The 18,195-nt window shown below is 37.7% G+C and overlaps 1 protein-coding gene across 4 annotated transcripts in view; it reads left to right on the top strand.

Annotated features, from left to right (window-relative positions):
* OTOGL (otogelin like) overlaps positions 1 to 18,195 on the top strand; it is a 120,770-nt gene that overhangs the window by 90,212 nt on the left and 12,363 nt on the right. For all 4 annotated transcript variants that reach the window (XM_087813873.1, XM_087813871.1, XM_016199465.2 and 1 more), the window contains 10 exons: positions 726 to 915; positions 3,504 to 3,718; positions 7,629 to 7,770; positions 9,650 to 9,835; positions 10,642 to 10,854; positions 11,326 to 11,430; positions 12,046 to 12,153; positions 13,509 to 13,610; positions 14,340 to 14,444; positions 14,528 to 14,568. In XM_087813873.1, the coding sequence (XP_087669999.1) occupies positions 726 to 915; positions 3,504 to 3,718; positions 7,629 to 7,770; positions 9,650 to 9,835; positions 10,642 to 10,854; positions 11,326 to 11,430; positions 12,046 to 12,153; positions 13,509 to 13,610; positions 14,340 to 14,444; positions 14,528 to 14,568 (1,407 nt within the window). The remainder of the gene's footprint in view (positions 1 to 725; positions 916 to 3,503; positions 3,719 to 7,628; positions 7,771 to 9,649; positions 9,836 to 10,641; positions 10,855 to 11,325; positions 11,431 to 12,045; positions 12,154 to 13,508; positions 13,611 to 14,339; positions 14,445 to 14,527; positions 14,569 to 18,195) is intronic.

Genomic DNA, 18,195 nt, shown 5'->3' with positions numbered 1-18,195 from the left:
GTCTGGAATCCCACCCAAGCCTCAGAGGTAGAATCACCGGGAATCCTAATCTTTACCAGCCTTGACAGATGAGTGTTATAAACACTATGGTTACCCTGATTTAAAAAGAAAGAACCAATTCAAGAAAACGTCTTGAAAGCACCTTTATTATCTTAAATTCATATTAGTAGATAATGGTGACATCAATAGAGGGGACAGAAAAGCTTCCATAACAGAAAAAAGTTAAATTTTGAAGAAAATAAAGGGCAATGAGGTTAAAACAAATACTGAATATAGCAAGACAGAGCCAAGGGGCCATCAAAGAGCTCAGAAGCTGTGGCAACACCAGAGAAAAAATTTTTTAAAAACTTAAAATATTGTTTATATTAAAGCAGAAGAAATGGGATAATCTGAATTCTCCTAATTTTAATAAATGTATATTTATTTGGTTATTAGATTTTTTAATTGTTTTTTTTTTATTTTTTTTTAGAGAGAGAGGAAGGGAGAGGGAGAGAGAAACATTCATCAATGTAAGAGCAAAACCTCGATCGGCTGCCTCCTGCACGCCCCCTACTGGGGATCTAGCCCACAACCCAGCCATGTGCCCTGACCGGGGATCGAACCAGCAACCCTCAGTGCACAGGATGGTGCCCAACCAACTGAGCCACGCCAGCCGGGGCTACTAAGGATACATATTTAAACGTAAACATTTTCCTAACAGATGTGACTGCATTATGTGATTACAGGTCGACGTGGATTCTATTGTTGTGCCTTTGCCCTTTTCAAATCAAGATCTGCTGATAGAGGATTCTGGCACGATGTACGTCATCACTACTCCAGCCGGACTGATCATAAAGTGGGCTCATCTCACAGGGATCTTAGACATTCACTTCGGCTCTCAGTTTAACTTGTCGTCCTACACAGAAGGACTTTGCGGTGAGCATTGCTCTTCAAACCTCAGTTTCTTCTAACTTTTCTTTTCCTGTTCACGTTACCCTGCTTTGGCCCCTCCTGCCGCACTTTTTTGATTTGAGATGGGATAATAACTTTCAGTGACCCATGTGAATATTGAAGGAAGTAATGATTTCCAAAGAAGCAAGAAATAACAGTTAGTTCCATGTAGGTATTTTATGGAGCTATATGCTCACCACAATTACTACCATACTGTTTATATTCCTACTAGCTCATCTTTATTAAGCATTAATGAAGTGCCAGGCATTTATTTTACATACTTTAACTCATTTAATTCTAACTATAACCCTATAAGTAGGCACTAATATTAATTTGTAAGTGAGAAAAATAAGGCATAGAAAGAAAGGTTAAAGGCTTAAATAACTTTGTTTCTTCCTGATTTTTTTAGTTTGAAATCAAGGAGAGGAGTTGTTTAAGCCATCTTAAAAGTGATATATACAGGGAGCACAATGTTCTGACAAGTTATTCAAGTTTTAGTATAAAGTGTAAAGCCTAGATGTACCTTTACATCTAAATTTAATATCACAATACAGAGCGGGGCAAAAGTAGGTTTACAGTTGTTCTCATGGAAAATAATGCAATAATTAATAAATAATAATACAAGAAGAAATCGTTTTTGCTTACAACTGTTAGCCTACTTTTGCTCCACCCTGTATGTTACATAGATACAAAGAGTTTCAAGCCAAGAGAAACAAATTAGAAATATATCTTTGTACATAACAAAATAGAAAGAATAATACTGGCTGTGTGTCTGCTGGAAGGTTAAGCGATGCTCTCATCCCTTACAGCTCTGTGCCCAACATCAGTTTCTTCATCTTTAAAATGGGAATAGTAATGTCTGCCTCCAAAGTTGTTGCTAGAATTCTATGTGCAAATGATTGTATAAACACTTAACATCTTGCTTAATACACACAGTCAACAAATGTTAGTACAGATATATCTATTTTAATCTCACTAAATATTAACTGAATAAATGTTTATGAATTACTTGTGCTTGGTGTTGACAACTTGAAATAAATAGACTAAGTCCTTGCCCTGAAAAATTACACAAAATACCCATCGTTCTTCTTATATAGCACAAACTGCTATGATGACAAAAATATTTTATTGTGGAAATAGTTATTCTTGAGTATTCAGTATTGATTATAAACAGTTCAATAATCATTATCGAGTAATAACTCAGAGACTTTGAATATGTACATTTTATACTATGATTTATCATTTCTGTGTGCTATGATTTTTGTGTTTTTCCCTCTCTACTGTCATTTCATGCTTTTTTGGAGATAGACATTCTGATAACTAGATTCTTAACTAATCATTGTAGAGAAGGTGCTAGGATCACGTTTTTGCTAACCAAGGGTCAGCCTCCAAACTTCCTGACCCTCCACAATGGGATTGGGGTTCAAGGGAAATCTGGGTGCTGTTGTGATCGCTAGGTTGGGTGCTGGCTAATAAAGTTGTAATGAAGAGGAGTGTGGCCCAAGTTGAGCATGGACACTAGAATGGGAGGTCCGTATTGACACCTCGTTTTACACAGCACTGTGAAGTCTGCGGGGACAGTGGTTGAAATTGCAATGAAAACACATTTTTACTACCAATTACCTACCTTTAGAAGGGTTTAGGTTTAAAAATAGTAGCTGCTTTATAGCATAGTTCCCCTGAGTTTTGTTTGTTTGTTTGTTGGCTTGCACTGCACTCAATCCTCTGCATATTTACAAAGGCTGGGGCAACTATGGCAGCAGCGACCTTTATGGACAGTGATGTAAGACTTGATTCTGGAAAGGATGTTTGACTAATTTCTTTTATAGCTGGGAGCCTTGGGAATTAAGAAAAATTATGTCTTTAAAGTAGAGTGGGATTCAGGTAAGTTATGATCAAGGTTCCAGATGCATTTCTTTGTCCTTCCCTTGGCTCTGCACTTCCTGGATGGAGAGTGAGCTCCACCCTCAGTCTGGCCTTCCTCGAGGAGCTGGGCTGTAGCAGGTCAAGGTAGGATAGCCATCAATAGACCACGCCACCCCAAGGAAGGGAGACTGTCTATGTCCTAGAATTCCTAGGTCAACTCCTGAGCTTGGCAATGCTTGTCCTGATAATGTTGAAGGAATCTCTGTGTCTGGTGATTGCCACGAGCTGACTGGTTTATGCCTGGATTGCTTGTAACAGTTTTTAATAAAAGGTGTGAAGATTACCTTTATGCCAACATGGCCCCTCTCCTGGAGTGGGGCAGGGATGATTTCTGAAAGGGATAATTTAATGTTTTCAGGCAGGGTTTTCCTGGAGGAGTGGATGCCTGGGGGCAATCACCAAATGGCCATTACTATAGGGAATATTTGACCTATTTAGGAGCTTGTTCTTAAATTAGGAGATAGTGCTAATAGTGAAAAAGTATAAGGACAGAACCAAACTCCTCTTTCTTTACCTTCTATGATCCTTTCATATAACTTCATTTCTAGGATCATTAACCTTAATCAATTATTAAGATGATTTAATTCTGCTGCCTACATTCAGTTTAAGTGAAATTTTTTTCTTCTAAATGTCACATATCTTTCTAGGAATTTGCAATGATGATCCAGATGATGATCTAAAGATGCAAAATGGCACAATTATTACGAATATGGAAGACATAGAATTATTTATTGAGAGCTGGGAAATTGAGAAATTATTTAAAGTAACAACGAGAAGACCTGTTAGAAATTGTACTGAGTATGACTGCAGTCAGTGCATTGAATTATTAAATAGAAAAGCCTTCGTTCCATGTCATGATAAAGTAAGTTGAAAGCGACCATGTCAACATGTTAGACATGTTGAGAGTAAAGCCAATAGATGCCTGTTCTTGCCATGATGTTCTTCTACCAAGAACAGTTTATCCCCAAACCTTCTGTCAGTACACTTTGGAATTCAGAATCCTTTGCTGTTTATAGATTTATCGAGACAGGAAGGATAATTATCTTTTTTCTCCCTATTTTTTTTCAGAACTATATCGACAGCTTTCCAGAAAAGTGAAATTCCATCCTATGAATAAATGCTTCTAGGAGAAAGAAATCAATGTCACTTGATAACGCAGTGTAGAAATCAAGATAGTGAGAGTTTAATCAATTCCCTATGGTCTTGGCCTTTTAGGCATATACTTATAATAGAACCTGTCACATATTCAATTGAATTGTCCTTTATTAGTCTGTAACTTCCTGGCTTTAGGTGACTAGTAGGTATTTTAAATGATCTGTATATTTAAAAAGATCCATGATTAGAAACAAGGAACAGGCAAAAACACAGCATTTCATGAATCACTTAATGAAAAGTTAGTGAGCATTTTGCACTTCTCAGGCATTGTGTTAACCTCCTGTGACCCAAAGGTAAATAAGACCCTTTCCTTGTCCTCAGGGAGTCTAGTGGGAAGGAAAGCCTGGGAACAGACACATTGCAAGGTGCACTCCGGCCTCACATAGAATCCCAGGTTTGAGGAAAACTTCCCAGAGTTTAAGACATTTGCTTTATTTAGAAGAATGTGTTTTCCAGGAGAGAGGAGGGAGGAAGGGAGACCTAGGCAGATAAAACAATATATGTAAGAGCAAGCTTGGTGTAAAAGCCCATGCTAGGGAAACACTGAAAGTTTAGTGCAAGACACGGGAAGAGGGGATTGCTGAAGCAGGCAGCAGCTCCCTGGGGAGCCCCTTCCCCATGAGACAGTGAAGGGCAGTCTTCGTAGTTCTCAGCCTGCCCCCCGACTTTCCCGAGGACCACGGCAAAGGGGCTGAAGTCAGGGACAAAAATGGCACATATTTCTGCAGCTTCAGTTTTAAATGTTTACATCTTTCAATGCATGCACACAAAAATGAAAAAACCCAAAAGCAAATACTTTCAAACTAATTTCAGTGTCATTTTAATCTGTCTTTTAGAGGCCAAACGGTTTTCTAAAATTGCATTTTTAACTGGGAATGTGGGAGGCTGATGAAATCAGGCAGCTTTTCAGCCTTCTATTCAGGCACCGCGAGGCGATGCAGGAGAGTACCACTTAGTCTGGGACAGCCTCAGCTTTTCCCTTAGGAGCTCCCCAGTGAATCTGGTGGCAAAAGAAAAGAATGCTCATAATTTGGTTTCCCTCCTTCTAATCCTCACCCTTTTTTTGCAAATTACCACATAGGAGGCAGATGGCCTTTTACAAATGGGAACAGGACTATGTCATTTCTCTCCCTAAGATCCGTCAAGGTCTTTCACGTACACTCTCCAAACTTCTCATCAGAGCTCTCCAGGTCCTCTGGGCTCTGTCCGCGCATCTCTGGCTTCCTCACGTGCTACGCCCCTCTTGCCTGCTAAACGTCAGGATTTCTTCTTTCAACACAGAATATTCCAAGATTTTTTTCTGCCAATAGGCTTTTGTGCTTGTTGTGTCCCCAGCTGGAATACTCCCCCCTTCAATCTATTTTTGCACAGTGACTCGTCTTGCTCACTGAAAGGTTTTCTTAAATTGAGATCTATGAGGCAGAGGAGAGAGCTCTTTCATTCACTTTTGTATTCCTCAGCATAGCATAGTGCTTGATATGGAGGTAGGGGCTCCATAAAACTGTGGAAGTATGCCCAATGAATGGGTGAGTGGAGGGTACAGGAGAAACAGCTATTTTGGGTTAAGAGAAGGGATATACTTTTTTATTTTGAGTAAGTTAAAGCAAAAATATCCAAAAAAAAAAACCTTAGAAACATAATTCTGGAGCTCAGAGGAGATAAGCTGAGGCCAGAGATCAGCTTTGGGGAGTTACTAGAACATAAATTTTTTTAAAATAATAATTACTGTATATTGTGCCAGAGTCTATTCTATGTACTTTCCATATATTACCTCACAGCAATCTGAATCAGTAGTTGGCTTATCATTAACTCTATTTAACTTATGAAGAAACCAATGCAAAGATTTAAATACTGAAGATGGTGGTAGAAACTGTGAAAATGGGTGAGCCCAAGAAGAGCATTTGAAGTGAGTAAACATGACCAGTGAAGATGGGACCAGTGAAGAGAAACACTCGGATGAGAGGCAGAAGAGAAACCAATGAACAGATGCCCAGGCAACAGAGTTCCATCCCTCAAAGGCATCAGGGCAGAAAGTGTTTACAGCACCATGGGCCTCTGAGAGCTTGGGGAAGGTTTAGAATATCATTGTTCCCAGGATTTGACAATTTGGAGGCCCTGATAGCCATTGCAAATATTCTGTGCAAAGTAAAGTGGTTGGAAACTTAGGAGAGTCAACAAAAGAGATTGAAAAGGAAGTAGAATCTTGATTTTTGTAGATATGGACCTTGGAGAAGAAATGATGGGATATGAAAAATATTAAGCATTTTACCTGACACTTTGACCTATGTAGAAATTTAGTATCTGAATGTACATGCTTGGGGGGCCAAGGAGGAAGATGCTGGCAGAGTAGTTGAAAGTTACACTCACCCCCTGTCAGGTCCGAGTTGGAATTACAACTAAATTATAGAGCTATCAACCTGAATATAGATGCTTAGTATATTTGCTGAATGAATGAGTACAGAGAAAAATTGGAATAAAGGTTGTTAAAAGTTAAGTTATTTAGATTTTAGGCATCTCTAGATCAAAATGAAACAATCTGTAGAAAAAAATGAGTCCCTAATTAAATCAAGGTATGACAAATTAAGTAAATTATTTGAGCAAGTTATAATATTAAAATACATTTTTAAATCCTCACCAAGGACATGTTTTTCATTTAACATGAGAGAGGAAGGAAGATAGCGAGAGAGAGAAACACTGATATAAGAGAGAAACATAGATCAGTTAGTTGCCTCCCATATGTGCCTCAACAAAGGAATGAACCTGGCACTTTCAGTGTATAGGCCAAGGCTCCAACCAACTGAGCCACACCAGCCAGGGCTATACATTTTTTTTTTTTTTTTAATATATCTTTATTGATTTCAGAGAGAGGAAAGGAGAAAGAGAGAGAGAGAGATGGAAACATCAATAATGAGAGAGTCATTGATCGGCTGCAGCCCGCAACCTGGGCATGTGCCCTGACCGGGAATCGAACCGCGATCGCCTGGATCCTAGGTCGACGCTCATCCGCTGAGCCACGCCCGGCTGGGAGATACATTTTTGTTTTAGAAGCACTTATAACCTTATCTAATGAACAATGCCATGTATCATTACAGAAATCTTCAGGAGCTTCCAATTTTATTTATAATAGATCAAAGTCTTATTCAATATATAGAAAAGACAATTGTAACCTAAACTGTAACATCAGAAATGGATTTTTGCTAGCTCCACATACTCTGTTTCTTTTCCATCATTTTTTATAAATTTATTTTCATTACAGTTGACATGCAATATTATATTAGTCTCAGGTGTACGGCATAGTGATTAGGCATTTATACACCTCCCGAAGTGTTCACCCCAGTAAATCTTCGGATAAATATCCCAAAGGGGATTCTTCTCATCTTTATAAGATAGATTTATGTAGATTAGTGTAGACAGTGTTTATCTTATCTGAAATGTGTTTTAAAATATTGTAAATTCAGAAGTGACATATAGTACTATGAAGTTTTGAAAATCTAAAGTCAAAGAAGAACCACAATGAATATTAACTTGCTACTCTTTGATTTTCCAAATAGTTTTAGTCTAGCTTAGGGCATTTAGAGGAATAAAATAACTTATCCCAAGGCACAACATATTTCTAGGTTTCGCCACAGAACTTTTGTGAAAAGATGTGGATCAATTATACCAATTCCTGGAACCATGAATGTGACGCCCCTTCTGCATACGTGGCTCTGTGCAACAATTTCGACATCTGTATTCAGTGGAGAACACCTGATTACTGCTGTAAGTAGTGCACTGCAAGTAATATTTTCCAGCAGCCAAGAAACATTCCATTTTTTGCATTCACTTCTTTCTTTTTCTTTTCATTTTTCATCTTACAAAAGTAATTTTGTAAGAATAAATGCATATTAATCTAACCTAGAAGTTAGAGATAAGCTTTCCCACATAGGCAACTTCTGTTTTTATCCTGATCTAAATTTAATGTAGTCCTCAATTATCGCAAAAGAAAACATAGTCTGCAAAATATTAGCTAGCAAAGTAACCTGAAAAGTTAAAGGAACCACAGAGGACTGGAGAGGGAATTTAATTCTGTATCCTACAGCACGTTTTGTTGATATCCATTTTACCTGCCTCATCTCCCGCAGCCTGATCTTACTCATTTATTATGTGGACTGGACAGAGACTTTCCCCTCCTTTCTCTTCTCTCCTGGCATGATATCCACTTCCGAGAAATCAATCTTTCTGGCTTTCTTTGATATCCAGATTCAATATTTTCCCAATTACATGTGTGTTTCCTTTTCCTTTGTATGCATTCTTTCCCTATTTTTATCTATACAGCTCATGCTTTCTCATCAAGTTGTAAAAGTTTCATAAAAATTTTTATAAAACATTTCACCAATCCTGGGCACATTTTACAGAAAATGATCATTTAATTTAAGAAATAGTGATAAAATGGACTAAATGATAAAATATTTTCTTCCTTATTTATTTTTTTGGTGGTTAATTCTCACCCAAGGATACTTTTTCCATTGATTTCAGAGAGAATGAAAAGGAGGGAGGGAGGGTGAGAGAGAGAGAGAAACATTGATGTGAGAGAGACACATCCATTGGTTGCCTCCCGCACGTGCCCCGACCAGGGCAGGGATCAAACCTACAACCCAGGTATGTGCCCTTGACCGGGAATTGAACCCCCGGCCCTTCAGTTCAAGAGTCGATGCTCTAACCACTGAGAACACCAGCCAGGCTAACTGGTAAAAGATTTTTAAAATGAATATTACTCAAATGCTCCAAAGTGAAAGTTTTTTCCCATGTGAAGAAAAAGGGATAAGATGCACAGAGAAAGGCTAATGTATCACAAACACCAGTGACAGGACTCCACTTCAGAAACGAAGCAGCTCCCACTGTGTCCTTCTGTCTCTTTGGTCTCCCTGCCCTCCCAGATGCCACCCCTCTTCAAGACTGGGATTGCCTGGCTCACAGGGCATCTATGACCTCACCAATTCTACAAGATACTGTCAAATTGTTCTCCATGGAGATTTCACCAGGTTGCACACCCACTAGCACTGTGTTCATTTATTAACAGTATGTCTTTTTAAAAAATTTATCTTTATTGATTTCAGAGAGAGGAAGGGAGAGGGAGAGAGAGAGAGAAACATCAATGATGAGAGAGTCATTGATCGGCTGCCTCCTGCACACCCCGGACTGGGGATTGAGCCCGCAACCTGGGAATTGAACCCCAATCGCCTGGATCATAGGCCGAGGCTCAACCGCTGAGCCATGCACAAGCTGGCTAAAGTGTATTTCTTTGCTTATTCTAAGTAGACTGTTGTATCTCCTCTCATTGCACAGAGCAGGAACTTCATCATAGGTGACTCTATATTCATGCCAACCAGATTTGGGCTGTCTATTGGTCATATTTATTTGATATAAATCAGATGAACTTTTCCTACTGTAACATAATAGCAACTGGACATCTGGAACATACTTAGAAATACCCACTGTTTTTTAAATTTCTGATTAAATAATAAGTGAAAAAATAAACTTCAAAGAGACTGAAATGTGAAAAATGATTTTCAAAAAGAAATATGACATTTCTTCCTTTTATTAGAATTCAAATAAGTTACTTTCATCATTAGCAAGTCATGTCCTCTATTACTCCTAGCTCTGAGTTGCCCAGAGGGTAAGGAATATCAACCTTGTGTGCGACCCTGTGAAGCAAGAACATGTCTGAACAGATGGTTCTATGGACACTCTTCATGTGTGAATGTAAGAGAAGACTGTGTGTGCAAAAATGGAACCATCCTTCACAGGCCGTATTCAACTCAGTGCATCCCAGAGGAAGAATGTGGTAAGCGGCCAAGTACAGAATGACTGAGAAAGACTGATCAAAAGTCACCTAGGTGTTGGAAAGGAAATGAGTTTTTTTGTAGTTTTATTTTATTTTTTTAAAGTATGTTTTTTTGATTTCAGAGAGAGGAAAGGAGAGGGAGAGAGAGAGAGACATCAATGATGAGAGAGCCATTGATCGGCTGCCTCCTGCACGCCCCCTACTGGGGATCCAGCCCGCAACCGGGCATGTGCCCTGACCGGGAACCCAACCTTGACCTCCTGGTTTATAGGTTAACGCTCAACCATGGAGCCACCCCGGCTGGGCCACAGTTTGATTTGAATAGGATTTCAATTGAAGTTACCCAAAGAGGCACTTTGGTGGTGATGTGTTTTCATCTCTACCTATGGCTTTAATAACTGGGCAAGAGTATGGAAAATTAAGAATGAAGAGTGTAGTATGTAAATTGAATTCAAATTCCCATTTTCCAAGTATTAGTCATTGAGCTTTACCTCTGTAAGCCTGAGTAATGCATCTGTAAAATGGGGAAAATACCCATAAGGTTAGTTTGGGAATGTCCCAAATAACACAAATTTATAGAGAGTTATAGAAGGGAAATATATTTTCTGTGGACTACATCAAACGCTTCATTAAAGAAAAATACAACCCAAGATCTGACGAATGAAAAGAGAAATCTGAGAAAGGATGGGTATGTGACATGTTATCTATGCTGCTGGGCCAAGTCACAGTCTGAAATAGAAATATGGCATCTTGATTGATTTTAGTGTCCCAGTTATGAGTGATGTAACACTGTCAATCTTTTTAAGCATGTACTGATAGTGAAGATCAGCCCCGCACTGCTGGGGAGATTTGGAACGGGGGCATTGACGAATGTGCCCTATACAAATGTTTGGCGAATGGAAGCATCATTCCTGTAGAGCCTGACTGTGATGAAGAGCCCTCCCCAGTCTGTGAACGAGAGGCTGAAGTCGTCCTGGGCATCATTGACAGGCTGTCCTGTTGTTCAAAGGAAGTTTGTGGTATGTATTCAGGCTTTACAGTTAATGCCACAAAAATGTATGTTGACAACCTATGTGAAAATTTGGGTGTGCATGAGGCTTGGTATTTAAAAAAATGCAAATCTGAGGTAACAATGAAATTTTTCCATAAATTTCACTTGCACTTTCTCAAAACACGTTTTGCCTCATTATGGTTTTGTTGATTTTGCAAACACATATGCAAAACTCTGGCTATTAGCAATTAATAATATGCAGTAATACATGACAATATAAAGGATCTGGGAATCACTGACTTATGACAATCGAGGGTGAAAGACAATAACCAGTAAACCTTAAATAGGCTGCCTTTTCACATAGGACCCGTTTTGTGAACAGAATGGGTTTAGCTGCAGTGTGAAAACATGCACAGTGAGAATCATTTCCCTGCACTGAATTAGAAGCACTCGATTTTAGCTGTGCTAATAGTTTAATGCTTCTGTTTTTTATTTGCAGGCTGTGACATGACCTTGTGTGATACTACCATTCCAGCATGTACGGACAGTCAAAAATTGACCGTTGGCTTCAGCCATCTTTCTTGCTGTCCACAGTACCAATGTGGTGAGTAATTCATTAGGAAAAATAAGAGTGAGGGTCATCGTTCATTCAGAATAGTGGATTAGATTCCCATTCTTTGTGTCTACAAAGAAATGATGTAATATGAATGATTGTGGAGCCCTGGCTGGGTGGCTCAGTTGGCTGGAGCATTGCCCCATACACCAAAAGGTGGCAGGTTCAATTCCCGGTCAGAGAATATACCTAGGTTGTGGGTACGATTCCCGATCGGGGTGGGATGGGAGGCAACCAGTCAATGTTTCTCTCTCATATCAAAGTTTCTGTCTGTCTGTCTGTCTCTCTAATCAATAAACATATCCGGGGTGAAGATTAAAAAAGAAAAAGATTGTGGAGCTGTCTTCCTAAAGATAGTTTTTAACTTGCAATTATATGTATAAAAAAAAAATATATATATATATATATATATATACACTTTAAATGTATACATTATATACGTGCATATAGTAATGAACTCATTTTAAATATCTTAATCTTGTGGAAATATATAGGAAAGAGAATATTATATATAAGTATATATTCAAAGATAACTCATCCACACTATTTCATTTATTTTATTATCTCGCACTATGCAGTTTTTAAAATATCCTTGTGTTTCTGCAGAGTGTGACCCACTCAAATGCCCCAGTTTTTCAATACCAGAATGCAGAGAAGACCAATTCATGTTTCAAGCTCAACAGGATGAGCCTTGCTGTTTCGCTCCTCTCTGTGGTGAGTGTTCTCTGAGATAATTTCTTGGAAGAAGAGGGCGGATGTAGGGAAAATCTCTTATTTGATGTGAATTTCATGGGCCTGATGGAATCCAGTGTTCTGCTTTTATAGGAATTCAACAGAAAAAGAATGATAGAAATGAAAGTCCAACATTTTAAATAACTCTTACAGTTATTAGGTAGTTCTACTTTTCCCTATCTATGAACAATATATATATCAGTCAAACATGATCAAGATAATATAATCAAGCTGTGTTTTTTTTTTTTCTTTAATAAAGCCAGCACCTAGTTCTGTTTGGAAAAATTAGTCTTGGCTTTCCTTGAAGAACCAAGTAGAATAATGGACTCTGCCTCAACACATAAGACCTCTTTAAAATTTATCTCCTGTTTGATCTCAAAAGAGAATGGTAGAAATGAAGGCTGTCTGGGAAATGCTGTATATGAAGTTATATATTTTCTCTGATGAACTTGACATTGAAAAATAAAGAATTCTCTATTTTCCATTTTAAGTGCATTATCATATAAAAGATTGGTGATTAATGTAGGTATTAAATGTACTTATGAAAATCGAAACACATTATTTGTACCAGTTAAGGTTCTTTAACTAAATGTAGCAAAAGCTAGTTGATTCTAGCTAGCTTAAGCACAGCCAATTGTTGGAAGGATTTGGGGATCAAGCTTTTGTAGAATTAAGATGAAAGAAATTAAGCCCTGGGAAAGAGAGGACCCAGCTGCTCTATATGTCAGTTACTAATTATTGAGTCAGCAACGCTTACTTCCTGTCCTGGTGTGCTTCTGTTTATGATGCAAATGCCATAGAAAGAGATTCTGATTCAACTAATGTGGGTTGGTCCCTCACAGAGGCCTGCTGAGAGTGAGGTGCCTTTATAACAGTCACTCCGAGTCTGCGTGGGTGGGGCAGTTCCTCAAGGTCCTTTGAAGGTTGTTCTCAAAGTTGGGAGAGGGATGCTGCACAGCTCAAAGGGACAAGTGCCTACTATATTGTTTACCCATAAATTGAAGTAATCAAGGGTAGTGAATTAAGACAACTTCAATCAATCAATCAATAGTATTTTAATCCTAATAAAAACAAGTTTTTCCAGAAATCTTAATGCCCTATGTTTCTGATAAAATGGTATTCTAGGTCACTCTGCTCAGAAAGTATAAAGCATTATATTCAGGCAGTATTACTGTTTTGATGACCAAGTAAGACCTGTTGAAGCCTTATTTTTTGTTTTCTATTTTATTAAACATAATGTATTTTATGTTGATTTTATATACATATAGTAATCTGAATAATTAGATTTTTTTTTTTCCAGCTCACCTGTAACTTCTGGCTTTTTGTTTTACTTTTAGTTTGTGAACCTTGCACAGAACCTGCTCCACTATGTACTGATGGGGAATTTCTCACTGTGGATCTTAATACCACACAGTTCTGCTGTCCTCAGTATTACTGTGGTAAGTATATATATATATTTAAATATATATATATATATATATATATTTAAATATATCTTTATTGATTTCAGAGAGAGGAAAGGAGAGGGAGAGAGAGAGATAGAAACATCAATGATGAGAGAGTCACTCTTCGAGCCCACAACCCGGGCATGTGGAATCGAACCCTGATCTCCTGGATCCTAGGTCGATGCTCAACTGCTGAGCCATGCTCGGCCGGGCAGTATATTTTAATTAATTAAAAATATTTACACGTGCCCACTGTTTTAAGAAGCTCAGTGCATGTTAGTTATACTGTCGTGTCAGACCACGGTTGAATTCTAGTATATAAAATACATATTAAACATATGTAATGTTTTTATACATCTAAGAGCTCTCCTTGGTAATATCGTTACCTACCAAAAATAGATCAGCTCTGACTTATCTCACCACCCTAGAATCTAGTAATCCAGTTGATTCCATACCCTCTTCACTTCCTTTCTCTACTTGCATTTGTGCCATTTCTCAGGACTCTGTACTTGACGAGCTGTCCTAGTTCTACTACTATTGTTGTATTATTATGAGCCATTTGTTTGTTCTTACTAACACAGGGCAATTGGGTGGTGGGAGAGGCAGCATTGGGGAGATAGGAGCTCATGCACTACATCAGCAATGGCAGTGAATAAATGGTAGGTAGTGAAAACTAGAGATTACATGAAGCTCATCTTTACCCATGTAATTTTTTCTGTCTAGTTTGTGAGCCAAATCTTTGTGCTCCACCACTACTCAGCTGTGCAGAAGATATGACGCTTGTAAAAGAAAATGTGTCTGGTCAGTGTTGTCCAGTATGGCACTGTGGTAAGTAATCTTCATATTTTAAAGTTTTATTATAATACATTAATGTATTCTGATCAATATAAATGTCGATTTTTGCCTTTTAGAATGTAGCTGTGAAAACCTTGTTGTGCCAACTTGTGAAGTGGTAAGAACACATATTTTGATTGACTTGTCATACAGTTTAAATCAGTTTATTTTACCTCTGCCTCTCTTATTTCTGAATTCCCAAAATTAATGGAATCATTCTCCTAAAGTTGTATTGAAGTAGATTAAAATAATGTCCTCTGATATTAGGGAGTGTCAATGTTTTGTATTCTACTTCAGACAGGAAAGTATAATACCTTATTTTTTCCCTGGTGACTAAATCTACTAATCTCATATCTACTTGAATTCACTGGTCTTAAAATAAAGCAAAACATTAAAAAAATACTATATCAGTATTGGCATAGATTGTGGTGATGGTTTCATGAGCATATAAATTCTACAAATTCATCAAGTTGTCTATTAATTCTGTATAGTTTTCTTATGTAAAATAAATACATTTTACAAAAACATTAATCCAACATTTACCGTCATGATGAGTTATCATGTATCATTTGCACAGAGTATATAAGTAACTTTCACAAAAATTATCTCATTTGATATTTTGTGTGCACTATACACACATCTATAGGATAAAGTAGAATTATGATATTGTATTTTTCTCAGGTTCTTAACAGTTTACATAACATGTTAATATATTATCTCAACGAATCTTCACAATGTAGGTATTTTTGGTTCATTTTATAAATAAGGAAATTGAGGTCTAGAGAGAATAAATGATTGACTGAGGTCTTCAGATCTCAAGCCAGGGGTTGTTTTGTATGTATGTGTGTGTATGTTCCTTTATTCCTTCTACTCTGTCTTAATTCTTTCACTTCCTTTACGAAGTGTAGCCAAGACATAAGTTGACACAAGAACAAAACAAGTGTAGACTGTCTTGTTTCTATTAGTAGCCTTGCCTATCTTTAGCTGTGAATCACTCTCCTAACTGCAATATGAAAATATGAACAATACTTGTGACATGTGAATGAAATAAATTAATATTAATTAGATACTACTTGACATATAACAAGGGTTCAATAAGTATTAGCGGTAATTATTATAACAACCTCCCTCCCCCAAGACTCAGAATGTTAACCACAAGGTGTAAATCATCATGGTGAACTTTCTAGGGAAGGTTACCACCAAGGAAAGTTTGGAAGAAAGTGATAGTCAGGTTGGGAATAATAAATAAAAAGAGGTGAACGATTCCACACAGGGGCTAGTAGGAACATGAGTGCATGAACAGGAGTGAGGTAAGATATGTATACTGAAGGATCACAACCTCTCTTTCCTTGAGAGAGAGCTAACTTGAGGAGGAACAATGAGGGATGAAGAATTATCCAAACTGGTGAATCGGGGAGGGCTTCAAAGGCAAGGCTGAGGAATTTTTATTTGATTTCCTCATTTATTTTTTTCAGTTAGTCATTCAACCAATATTTGTTGAAAACCAATTATGTCTGGTCATGGTGTCAGCCACTTGAAAATGCACAGTCCTTCCTGTAGCAGCTCAGTGTAGATTTAATGTGATAGGAGATAGAAAGGGACTTGTATCACATAGGAATTATTATAAAAATGGTGTTTGAGGGAGCAGACATTGATAGTCCTGTGAAGCAGGTTAAGGACAGTAAAACATTAGAGGGGAGGAGATCAGCAAGAGACTAGTATAGCTGTTCATGAACTAGGGCCTTGAGCGTCGTGAGGTCTATATAGAAGAGAAGAGGGGAGATGGTTGAATTCAAGAGGGCAAAATGGAAGACTCTGGCTTTTTGTAATGTATTTTATGAGTGTGTGTGAGTGAGAGAGAGGGACAGATACGGAGAGAGAGAGGAAAATGAAGAAAGCAAAGGCAGGAAAGGAGGAAGAAAAGAGAAACAGAAAGACAAAGAGAGAGAGATGTAGAGAGAGCTCAAAAAAACCTTTGTTTACAAGGTCAGACACTAAGAGTCCAAGAGTATTGGATCCTTGGACAAACCCTCATGGCCAACAGAGCAGCTCCGAGTGACTCTGGAATTCTACTGGTGCCAGCCTCATTCAGAGCTCCCCTGCTGGCCTGGAAGAGGTAACACAACATCCTGAGGCATGTCAATAACTTGCAACACAATATAAACTAACTATTCCTTTTTCCTATGGGATTTTGTGCATGTTGAGTTCTGGGTTCTTTGAAGTTTCTTGGGTAGGGCATTCTGTGTTCATTTTTTAACCTGGTGTGGTTGTTACCTTAATGATGCTTTCTTTTGTATGTGCCTTTACTGCCTACCTAGGTCTAACCGCCAACCAGGGAATCACATTCCTGTGTGTTCTTCCCTTTCCCTGTTGTCCCCCCACCGCCATTTAGTGGGTTTCCGCCATTTGCCACTTACCCTTTCTCTGTGTTCTTCTGCCTCCCCAACATTTATCTTAGCTGCTGGTCCATCTAGTTTATTACCAGCTCAATGTTCAATGTCTGAATATTATTTATGAATCACGCTTTGACGTTGCTCAATATTAAAAAGTTATGGAATGCGTTCTATATAGTAGCATCATTCTGGGAACACACAATATAACTGGTAGTTTCAATATCCTTACATTTTACTGGAATATATGCAACCATCCACACATGATAATTTAGTTTTAACAGTAATTGGTCCACACGAGCATGGGCTTGACCCATTCACTGTTCCTGGGAACTCATTCTGAATGATGGGTGTTTGTTTCAGTGCCTAAGATGATATATGTATATATTTAACATCATATTAATTTTTTACACAGAGAACAGATATATTTCAACCTAAAGAGTCTGTGTTAGGCTTTTGCAGTATTTCTTTTTTTTCTTTTCAGTAACAGTTTTATTGAAATATAATTCACATTACAATACAATTCAGTTATTTAAAGTATACAATTCAGTGGTGTTTAGTGTATTCATAGAATTATGTGACCATCAACAATTAATTTTAGAACAATTTTATCACCCCCAAAAGAAACTTTACCTATTAGCAGTCACTCCTCACTTATCATCAAACTCTCCAGCCATAGGAAATCACTAATCTACTTTTTATCTATATATATTTGTCTATTCTTGGCATTTTATATAAATGAGATCATGTATTATGTAGTCTTTTGTAATTCCTTTCACTTAGCATAAGATTTTCAAGGCTGATTCGTGGTGTTCCATGTATCAGTACTTCATTCCTTTTTGCTGTTAAGTAACATTCCGTTGTATGGATATACCTAGACATTTATCCAAAATAAAGGTATACAATGGCCAATAGCACAAGAAAATATTCTTTAACTGACATCATTAGCTATCAGTTAAATGCAAATCAAAACCACAGTGACTTACCACTTTATACTAAAAAGACAGCTATTAATACATGTAGGTAAGAATGTAGAGACATTGGAACCTTCATACGTTACTGGTGGGATTGTAAAATGGTACAGCTGCTTTGGAAAATAGCCTCATAGTTACTCAAAAGGTTCAATATAGAGTTATCATGTGGCCCAGCGATTCCACTCCTAGGTATATACACAGGAGAAATGAAAACACACGCCCACACAAAAGCTCACACATGAATGTTCACAGCAGCACTATTCATAAAGCTAAAAAGTGAAACAGATGATGGCAATTTTGCTACTGACTTTAAAGGAGTAAAAAAAACAAACCAAAAAACAACACATCATATTTGATGTAATATTAAGTACTGCTAGAACA

The sequence above is a fragment of the Miniopterus natalensis genome, chromosome 2 (genome assembly GCF_054644295.1).
Source record: "Miniopterus natalensis isolate mMinNat1 chromosome 2, mMinNat1.hap1, whole genome shotgun sequence".
NCBI lineage: Eukaryota > Metazoa > Chordata > Mammalia > Chiroptera > Miniopteridae > Miniopterus > Miniopterus natalensis.
The sequence above is the reverse complement of the archived record's forward strand: the minus strand, read 5'-3'. Positions and strand labels throughout refer to the sequence as shown.